Source organism: Lipotes vexillifer, unplaced genomic scaffold (assembly GCF_000442215.2).
Source record: "Lipotes vexillifer unplaced genomic scaffold, Lipotes_vexillifer_v1.1 scaffold172, whole genome shotgun sequence".
In the NCBI taxonomy this organism is placed as follows: domain Eukaryota; kingdom Metazoa; phylum Chordata; class Mammalia; order Artiodactyla; family Lipotidae; genus Lipotes; species Lipotes vexillifer.
In genome coordinates this window covers 1526668-1537540 of record NW_006776799.1, presented here as the reverse complement: position 1 = coordinate 1537540, position 10873 = coordinate 1526668, and the positions used below count along the sequence as shown (strand labels likewise).

The following is a 10873-nucleotide window of genomic DNA, read 5'->3' as shown; positions in this document are numbered from 1 at the left end:
AGGGAAAGAAAAGGAAGGAAGTTCATCTTCTCTCCTTTGCTCTCTTTCTCAACAACACATTTGAATTTTTCTCCCCATAGAATTTGGGGGCAACAAAAGGAGAGGCAGAAGAAGTAAGAGAACTTGAAGTTGTTGACTTTTCCCATGATGCACTGTGCTGGGTTCTGAGGCTCAGTGGGGACCAGGACTGCCACTGCTGGGTGACTGAGAAACTGTGGACAAGTCACTCAACCTGTGCTTCAGTTTTCCTCAGCAAAATGGGGATTCCCTCAAAGGCCTGACTTACCTACCTGGTGATTGTGAGGGTCAAATGCAATAACATCCCCTTGTGGGAAGAGTGCCTCAGAAAGCACAGCCTGAGGGAAAACTCAAGACACAACTCCTTTGTTAGGGAGTACCAGCCCAGGATGCAGAGGTCAGAGATGCAGGGAAAGCAGAGTGTTATGGGTTGAATTGTGTCTCCTCAAAATGATAAGTTGAAATTTTAACCCCTGATACCCCAGAACATGACCTTAGGTGGAAATAGGATCCTTACAGATGTAATTAGTTAAGATGAGGCTGTATTAGAGCTGAGTGTGCCCTTAATCCAATATGATTGATGTCCTTATAAGAAGACGGATGGACACACAGGGAGAATGCATGTGAAGATGGAAAGTGAGATTGGAGTGATGCATCTACAAGCCAAGGAATGCCTGAGGCTACCAGAAGCTAGAAGAGGCAAGGAAGGATCCACCAGTAGAACCTTCAGAGGGAGCATGGCTCTGTCAACAATTTGATTTCAGACTTCTGGCCTCCAGAACTATGAGACAGTAAATCTGTGTTGTCTTAAGCCACCCAGTTTGTGGTACTTTGTTACAGCAGCACCAGGAAACTCATATGGGAGAGAGTCTATAGCAAATGCATTGTTAAGCCAGCTACTGCTAAGTGCAACCGACTGCTTGAAATCATGGGATTGCCCTCCAGTAAGCAACATAAACCTCATTTCAAGACAATCTGGCCAAGATAAGAAAGGAAGAGGAGTTTATCCACCCCCGCCCCGCATCTCTCAGTAGTCAGAGGTTTGCCTCAAGGGGTGTTAATTCCTGCACATACCTTTTTACCCATGTGCAAGGCAAGTCTGGTGATATCCTGTGCTTTGAATTTGACACGGAAGCCTGGAAATGGGAGTAAGAGGCCTATAACAGACATGAGGTAAGGTGCTATAAGGGTACACTGTGGAAAGTCTGTCAGATCCTGTGCAGAGCTGGTTGAAATAGTGCCAGCTGGAATAGGGCAGGCGTGGCTTTGAGGATCTAAAGAGGACCTTGAGAGGTACCCTGATAAACACATACCCAAGCATTTCAAAGGGTAGAACAAGGTGCTATGGAACAAATTATGAGGGAATTTAACTTAATCTATGGTATTAATACTTTTTGGAGGAAGGACTGCGTAAGCTGAGACCTAAAAGACAAGTAGCCCAGTAACATTGGGAGAGTCATTGTACAACACAACCTCAAAGTATTTCCTGATTCATCCAAATTTTTCTTTCCTAAATTTAATGTAAACTTGTATGGATATAACTGAATCACTTTGCTGTACACCTGTAACTAACACATCATTGTTAACTATACTCCAATATAAAATAAAATTTTTTTTAAATCATAAATGCCACTAGAAAGGGTGGCACATTAACTTTATTGACAATATTGTGTATTTTACAAAGTTGCTGAGTAAAGAAGCTTCACACACACACACACACACACACACACACACACACACAGGTTCAATCTTTTTTTTTACATTTTTTTCTAGTCATCAGATATCCCCATATCTCCTCCCTCTTGCGTCTCCCTCCCACCCCTCTAGGAGGACACAAAGCACCGAGCTGATCTCCCTGACCAGTTCTTTATCGGCAACCTGCTCATGAGGTGGACAGATCAGAGCTTAAAGATTTTTTTCAAAATTAGGGGAATATGGTGGAGCTGCATATTAACAACAGTGGGAAATTACCCAATTTTGGGTTCGTTGCGTTTGATGATTCTGAGCCTGTTCAGAAGGTGCTTAGCAACAGGCCCATCACATTCAGAGGTGAGGTCCATCTGAATGTGGAAGAAAAGAAGACTCGAGCGGCCCAGGAAGGGGACCGCCGAGATAACCACCTGCAGGGACCTGGAGGCCCTCGAGGTGGGCTGGGTGGTGGGATGAGAGGCCCACCCCGCGGAGGCATGGTGCAGAAACCAGGATTTGCAGTGGGAAGGGGCATTGCTCCAAGGCAGTGAATTGCTCTTCACGGATCTTCAGGCAGCAGTACAAAGCCTCGCTCCCACAAAACGGTAAATTTCTTCAGCCAACCTTTGGTATCTTGGAATCTGATCCTAGTCTATCATAAACTGCTTAAGTTTGTACAATTTTACTTTTTGTGTTAATGGTGTGTGCTCCTTAGCACCCCCCCCCCCCACATTTTAGCCCTTCACTTCCAATTTTGTGGAATGATATTTTAGGAAAAATGGATTTTTAAAGAAGAAAAAAAAAAAGACTGCATTTCCCTGCTTTACTTGCATATACAGACTGGATTTTTTTTTAACAGTTTCCCCAAAGGAATGTTTCTTGCTTATTACTGACATTTGGTATGTTTCATTCATTGGAATATTTCTTACTTATTATCTACATGTTTCAAAATCCTGGGAGAATTACAGGATTTGATAAACATTTTGAAGGCAGGAAAAACCTAAATTGTCTCTTCTTTGAAAGTCAGGACTACCTTCTGGTGTGGAAAAATTGACAATTTAGATTCTCTCTGGTATGGTTAAAAACTGAAAAGGTGTTAGTGGAGTTTTTCTTTGGATACGCGATCACCAAACAGTTCCAAAACGTACTGTCTTTACCACTGAAATTTAAATTGTGAGATAGGTTTTAAATGTCTAGAATGCAACTGATAAGCTTTTCTTGAACTGTTAGATTTTTTTTTGAAATAGAGTTTTTTCATGTTTAATTTGTATTTGTAAAAAAAGAAAAAAACAAAAAAATTTTAAAAATCTGAATAACACAAAACCAGAGCAAAACTGTTGTGCCTTCTATTTATCTTTGATTCCAGTCTTAGCAATTGTTTAAAGAAAAATAATAATAATGAAAAAAACCCTAAATTTGTTCTATCAGGTTCAGAGTGTGTTGGGAATTATAGACTACCTCTTTCACCTGTAAAAAAAAAAAAACAGTCGCAAGTCAACTGATACAGATTTGAGGTTTATCTGTATACTTGTTTGTTTTTGCTGATTTCTGTGGAAGGGAGGAGTGAGAAAATAACAAATGGCTAAAAGAAAATCCATCAGGGCAATAAAAAGTCATGTACTTTCTGTGGAATCCTTTAATCCATACTAGTTCATGTATACTTTTTCAAACTGATGAATTTATTGGTCTTTGAGATTTTAAATAGCCCATGGGCTATTTTCTTTTCCTCTCTCTGTCTTTTTTTTTTTTTTTCTTTTTCATTTTAGTGTGAATGACATTGTGGTTCTCGGAGCAGAACAGTTCTATGCCACCAGAGACCACTATTTTACCAACTTCTTCTTGGTACTATTAGAGATGGTCATGGATCTTCGCTGGACTTACATTCTTTTCTACAGTCCAAGAGAGGTTAAAGTGGTGGCCAAAGGATTTAGTTCTGCCAATGGGATCACCATCTCACCAGACAAGAAGTAAGCTCTTTTTTAAATTCCAACCCTTTACCCTTGACATTTTCATGGATTCCTTCCCTGAAGAAGTGCTTACTTCCTGAGGCTTAAGTAGTCAATACATGTGTGGAGGGATCCAGCGTGGCCAGGGTTCACAATAAATGTGTGATCTTAAGCCAATCATTGCCCTCTTGCACTTTAGGGTCCCCCAACAAAATGAGGGATTTTGACTCAAGGATATGAGGTCCTTGTTCCAGATTCTTATGTGACTAGAAAAGAGTATAAATGCAGGATACCTCTGCCCCTTATGAGGCTAGAAGGTCTTTAATCACTTATACTAAGTTCAGTTACCCAAAAGTTCTTATTGTAGAGGGAGACCCAACTTAGATTGGGCATTGGGATTATATAAGTTTCAGACTTACTGTTATACTACAACAGAATTTTCTATGAGAAGACATTATTTTATGCAGCATAAAATTTTATGAGAAACTCTTTTAAAGTGTTTTTAAAATGGAAGGTTATTTAAAAAGAAGAGTATCATGAATATTAAATGTAAAGGTGACATAATAAATAGGGATGATCCCTGTGGAAAACAACACTAAGTATTCTTCCTCTTTTTAAAAGTAATTGTGATTGAGTTTGATGATCATCTGCTACTTCTTTTCAAGCACGAGTTTCTGGAAGTATAGGCTGTATTGGACTTATGAGAGGTCCACTTACCTCCATTCAATTTAAAGAATAAAGTGTGACTCCTAACTGATGAGACTGAGCCTATATGTCATCTAGAAACACAATTCCATTACGTTATGGTCATATCTCATATTCAACGCTTACTTAAAGCACTTCAAGAGTATTAAAAATACCAGTCCATTATCTTTTACTGTGGTTTAGAAAGGCACTGTAGTGGCACTTTGAGCTATTGTGAATTTGTATATTTCTTCTCCAGAATAAAAGTTAGTATCATTTCTCATTACTACTTGCTTAAATGTAAATGTTACTTACTTCAAAGGTATATCTATGTAGCTGATATACTGGATAAGAACATTCATGTAATGAAAAAACATGACAACTGGGATTTAACTCAACTCAAGGTAAAAGTACCCTGTCTCCCCACACAGCGTGTTCTATTACATTAGTTCCCAAGCTTGACCTGGGAATGTGCTCCCTGAATGAAGGAAACGAGACTGTTTTAGAAGAATGTTGGTGAGATTATGCTTGCGCTTCTAAAATTCAGTAGCAAAAATCTAATTTCAGGAGCCAGAAGGAGCTGGTGGGAGGGAGGAGGGAGGGAAGAAAGTCAAAACAATGTCTTCACTACTTCCTCTTTGTTGGAAGGTAATCCAGTTGGGCACCTTAGTGGATAACTTAACTGTTGATCCTGACACGGGAGATGTTTTGGCAGGATGCCATCCTAATGCCATCAAGCTGCTGATGTATAATACTGAGGATCCTCCAGGGTCAGAAGTAAGTTCTTATACTTCTCTAAGCTCATGGGAAAAGCGGCAAGAACAGTCAATTTGTTGAGGTGACTTGGGAGAATTTAGCAGGTCATATGTGATGTTCCAGAATTGAACTAATTCTGCGTATGGGAAGAGTAAAGATTTGGGGCAGGATGGGGAGATACAGCCCATTAACCCCTTCAAGTCACCTGCTGACAGTTTAACATCAGTGCTAAACAGCATATCCTATCCTTGCAAAGGCTGTACTTGCTATTGGGAATCATGGGAAAATATGAGCTTGATTATTCATATTGACCCAGATTCCCATATCATAGTTCCAATCAGGATGTAGGCTCTGAGCAGGCCCTAAAGTTAGGCAAAGGGAGAGTCATATATGGAAACATCTTTCACACTGCCCAACAGGAAGCTCCCATGAAAGGGTTTAAACGACTGTGGTCTCATAACAAAATTAGATTTTGCCCGCAGGTTCTATTATATATGATAGTGTTGAAGAATGTCTCATTTTATAGATGTTAGTTTAAGTCTCTTCTAAAATAATATCATATGCCATTGAATTTTATATGGCATTAGAAACAATAGCATAAAGCATTGCAATTTCTATAGCATTGAGCTTAAGAATAAAAAAATCTCTAGTGAATTTAAATACAGATATAAATTCTTGGCACACATACTATGAGAGATTTTTTCACAAAAATTTACTGAGCACTTATAATGTACTAGTCTTTGTTCTAATGCTTAGAAAATAATCAGAAAACTTTAAAACATACAAAGATCCCTGCTGTTAGGGAGGGAGAAAGACAATGAACAATAAGCATAAGAAATAAGTAAATTAGATAATAAGTTTGAAAGTGGTAAGTTCTATGGGAAGAAAAAGCATAACAGTAAAAGGGATCAGGATTACTGTGAACAGAGGGATGGCAGGTCTTATTAAATATGGAGACTAGGCTATGCCTCATTGAGAAGGTAAAGTTTGAACAAAGAGGAGAATGTTTGAATCTAGGTTTGGGGAGTTGGGAAATTGAGACTCAAATCCCACCCTGGTAATTGGCCCAGTGGGTAAAGTAGAACATACAGTTATTCTGCTTCCAATATTGCTATTCTTTAGTCTAAAAAAATTTTTTTAAAAAGATTTGTTTCTTTTATTAACATATTAGTCACAACTTTTTTTGTTTTGTTTTTGGCTCTGCCACATGGCTTGTGGGATCTTAGTTCCCTGGTTGAACCCGTGCCCTCACCAGTGAAAGCACGGGGTCCTAACCACTGGACTGCCAGAGAATTCCCTAGTCAACAATTTCTTGACAAAAACCAACAACAACCAAAAAAAAAAACCAAAACAAACAAAACACCCCAAAACATCAAAAAATATAAAAAGAAACAAAAGTCCAGCCTGAGACTAGAACCTGAAGAATTGTTACCCTAAGCTACCCTGGCCTCAGATATATGCCCCCCAAAGTGATACATATAACTTTTCTACAAATGCCCAACAACATTTTCTTTAAGAGAATGAAAATACGATCCACAGAATGATAAAATTGTTTAGACTCTTTTTCATGTCTCCATTTTCAAGTTTAATCATTTGTTTATTTTAGATAAGACTTCTTTCTTCACAATCACTGACACCCTTTATTTTTGGTGGAGGCTAATGTTTTCGACATGAGTTCCAGCTTGAGTATTTCCATGTAACAAACCTGAGATAAAGTTGTAAGATCTTCCTCAAGATAAAACAAAAACAAAAACAAAAACAAACTAAATTCTGTTTTAATAAGAGATGTTGATATACACTCATGACTCATGAAATCCTAATCCTCAATTAAATCCTAATTTAATTCACATCATGCCCTATTTGAGTGAACTTCATCCAGGCTATTTGGAAACCTGAACACTTATGTATTTACTGATTAGCAAACTAAACTGTGTAAATCCTGTGGATCAATAACAGTACTAGGCAGTGATGTGTCAGATTGAATTCCAAAGTATGCATTCTTTATGCTTCCTTGAGGGAGGGGTCCAGCTGTGAAAACTACCATCTACTGGTTCTGGGTTGGGTTGGCTGGCTAACTGGTTGTCCCTTCATTATCTTGTCCCATGTTTCCCTCCTCATCCTGAATGCCCAAAGGCAAGAACCTTTCCACAGAGGGAGCAACACTGTTCACTGAAGATTAGATAAGAGCATTCACGGTTCTTACCTCTCTCTATAGAGAAGTCCGAACTATCAAAATTGTGTAAACCATCTGCTGAGGAATTTGGCTAATGTGAGATCACTAGTCCACTTGACTGACTAGATATCGTTAGGACACTGATACTTTCATCAGAAGAAGAAAAAGAAAAGATTGAAGATGTACGGATTTTAGCTTATTGATTTCTGAGAAACATACTACTCCTGGAGTATTTGGGAAGGAAAACACCTCTGATGGCTGTTTGTTCATAGTCTACTAATGAATGATCTTTCTTGACAGGTACTTCGGATCCAGAATGCTTTGTCTGAGAAGCCCAGGATAAGCACTGAGTATGCCAACAATGGCTCAGTGCTTCAGGGCAGCTCTGTGGCTTCTGTGTACCAGGGGAAGCTTCTCATAGGCACCGTATTTCACAAAGCTCTGTACTGTGTGCTCTAGAGTCCAGATATTCCAAAAAGTCTACATATTTGGTAAAAGTAAACCCTTAATTATATGATAACTGGAACTGTAAGTAAATGACAATAAAAATAACTAAATAACAAAGTTTTATTGGACACACCAATAAAAATGTGTCTGGGGTCTTAAAAAAAAAAAAAAAAAAAAAGTGTCCTTCTTTTCTCATGGATAGAAGTAAAGAAGCAGAGAGATTACGTAATATCCCCCTAATTGCAAGTCAAGATAGTGACAGTCCAACAAGAAACTAAACCTCTTAATTCTTTTTATCTACCACCCCCAATATTCTTTCTACAATGAGATGAGTGAGCTGTGGTAAGTGAGGTGTCCAGCTCACCTAGGGCTCCTTGGTAACTGTGTGGCAAAATTAACCTCCTGCAACTGTGATGTTCTGAGCCTCTTGCAGTCCAGACCAGGAGAAAAGCTAATGTTCAAATATTTATAATTCCCCCTCTCTTCCCTCAATTGCACAAGGCACAAACTACCAATCAAGTGCCCAGCCCATGGATAAAAGCAAGAATTGGCATCATGGGACTGCCCAAAGTCCTCCTTGAACTTGCATTCTCCCAATGTAGACACAGGAAATCAGATTCTGGAAAATCTGACAAAGACGGACCACACTGCCTACTTTAAGGCAGGGCAGGGCTAATCTGATCTTTGTAACAGGTCTTTATTTGTAGTGATATCTGTATCTGAAGTGTTGTAATCATCTTGGCTCTGACCCAGGAGATGGTGCCTCAGGACTGTTATCCTCAGCTGCTTTAAACATGCTCTTCTGGTTGATTCAATAAACACTTATTAAGCAACATTCCATACACCTGGCCCTAAAGAATCTGAAATAAATATCAGTATTGTATTGAAATCTTGTCTTACGGACCAACTCAACCTTAGTTTCATGAGAATGAATACAAGTGTCCCTTTCTTGGTCAAAAACCAGGACAACCTTTAGGAAATCATTAACAGGACTTAGTATACACAAGCACTCCACCCCCTTCCTTTTTTGTGACTTTTGCTGGGGAGTGGTTGGTTAATTTTTTTTTTTTCTCTTCTGGGGATGGGGTGTTGGGGTGACCTTTTTAATTCCTAAGTCATTTTGCTCAGTTAGATGTAAGTTTTGTTGAAAAGTTCTGTAGCCGGGGAAAATTCTACTTTTTAGCCCATGTAACCCTTTCTGATTTAGACAGTAGGACTGCAGTTTCCATTGCTTTAGGGGATGAATGACTCAGCAAAATGTTATAGTCAGTTCTCAGATTTTAATTTTGAGAAGCCTAACCATTAGGGGGACACAGAGAAAAATAACTAAGAGCATGTATACAGCCAGTTTCAGTAAATATGTCTTATTTTCTGTCCTTAACCCTTACAACCACAAATTAGATAAAGTTTACCAGACTAGGGGGGACATGGAGATCTAGAGATGAGAAGAATAAGGGTATTTAGATGCTGGTGTGTTCCTAAGAATTTGCCCTGCCTTCTTCCCAGGCCAGTTTAGGAAAGGCTTCATGATAAAAACTCCCAGAGAGATTTGGGGGATCTCATTGCCAGGGACCAATATGTCCTTTCACAGTGAGGGCCTAGAAAGTTACAAAGCTCTAGAGTTTCCCTTCTTGTAGGCACTTCCAATCTTTATGTGATTATCTTGAGCCTCTTCCCTCACTTGGCTTGAGAGGGAGAGGGATTGCCCCTCACAATAGATGCTGCATTTTGATGATTCCTTGTCTTTTCTTCCCCATTCTTTCTGTTTAAATCGTCAGAGATGCAGGCAGGGATACTAGGGTGATGAAGAGGAGGTGGTTGAGCTCAGGAAAGAAAATAGTAAAGATAAGCGCAAAAACCAATGTGGTAGACAGCTCCAAGATGGCCCCCAATGATCCTTAATTTCTGGTATTCCTTCTCTTGCACAGTTCCCTTCTACATCAAATATGGCTGATCTGGGTAATCAGCAGGATATTCTAGATGTGATGTGTGACTGTCGAGGCTAGGTTATACAAAAACACTTCCATTTCTATTTTGCTTACAAAAAACTGTGCATAGTAATAAAAGTTTCTGATTGTTTTAAGATGCTAAGCTCTGGACTAATTTGTAATGATAGTCAAAAATGAAACAGAAAACCACATATAATGCAGAGATTAAACAAAAGCCAAAAGTTCATTCTTTAAAAAGATTATTAAAAACTAATACACATCTGGTGAGACTTGCAAAGAAAAAAGAATGACTCAATTATCCAATGTCAGAAATAAAAATAACACATGTAGATGCTATAGATAATACAGAGATAAAAAGAGGGGTTGATGAAACACTTTGTGCCAACAAATATGAAATTTTTATAAAAAGAACAAGCTCCTAGAAAAAATATAACACACTATTAATTGGGGTAAGGCTGACCTACTGTAACATACAAAACAAAACATACAATGCCTTTAAAAAAAGGATGATCTATTTCTCTTTTATTTTGCAGTTTTCAGGAAAGTGATTGATGAGGCAGCTTCCCTTGATGGGGCCATCCAGAGAGATCACTGATCGGAATTTTGCAGGAAAGAAAAAGGACACTCAAACAGGGCTGTTGAGAGAAGTTCTTTTAGGAGACTATTGACACAATGGTGGGAATGTACAAAAGAAACTAACAAGAAAAAGTACAACACTCCATTGTTAGCAATGGAGTGAGAGAGAGTGGGTGGGTGGGGCAGTCCAGGGACTCTTTCCAACCCTAGGTTTGAAGGAACAAGGGGTGGAAGCAGTTACTAGAACCAGAAGAGAGTAGATAAAGTGGAGACTCTCCCAATAGATGCTCTGGTCATTGGTAGAAAGAGGCAGCTAACCTATGACAACTCAGCAGAGACAGCAGAGGGAATAAATATCTTGACTGATCTCCCCTTCCACCCTCCCAACTAGAATCCAGAAGGCAGGGAGCTATTAATGGAGCCCAGAAAGCCTCCAGGACACAAAGCAATGGGGAGCTGCATAGAGAGTGTATCTTGAGCAGCAATAGCTTCATCTTATTGCTGCACCATTGCCTAGGTTACTATAGTTATCTGCATGGTGGAAGGTAGGTCACCCCCATGTCTGTATATCATCAAACTGGAAGGAGAAAGAGGTTGGAGGATGTCAGGGAGAAATACCCCATGTCTTAAGGCCT

General features: G+C 39.2%; 1 protein-coding gene across 1 annotated transcript in view; it reads left to right on the top strand.

Annotated features, from left to right (window-relative positions):
- PON3 (paraoxonase 3) overlaps positions 1-7809 on the top strand; it is a 30851-nt gene extending 23042 nt beyond the window's left edge. The window contains exons 6-9 of the mRNA XM_007450655.1: positions 3474-3674; positions 4660-4741; positions 4986-5114; positions 7567-7809. Of these exons, the coding sequence (XP_007450717.1) occupies positions 3474-3674; positions 4660-4741; positions 4986-5114; positions 7567-7725 (571 nt within the window). The 3' untranslated portion in view covers positions 7726-7809. The remainder of the gene's footprint in view (positions 1-3473; positions 3675-4659; positions 4742-4985; positions 5115-7566) is intronic.
- The last annotated feature ends 3064 nt before the right edge of the window (positions 7810-10873 follow it).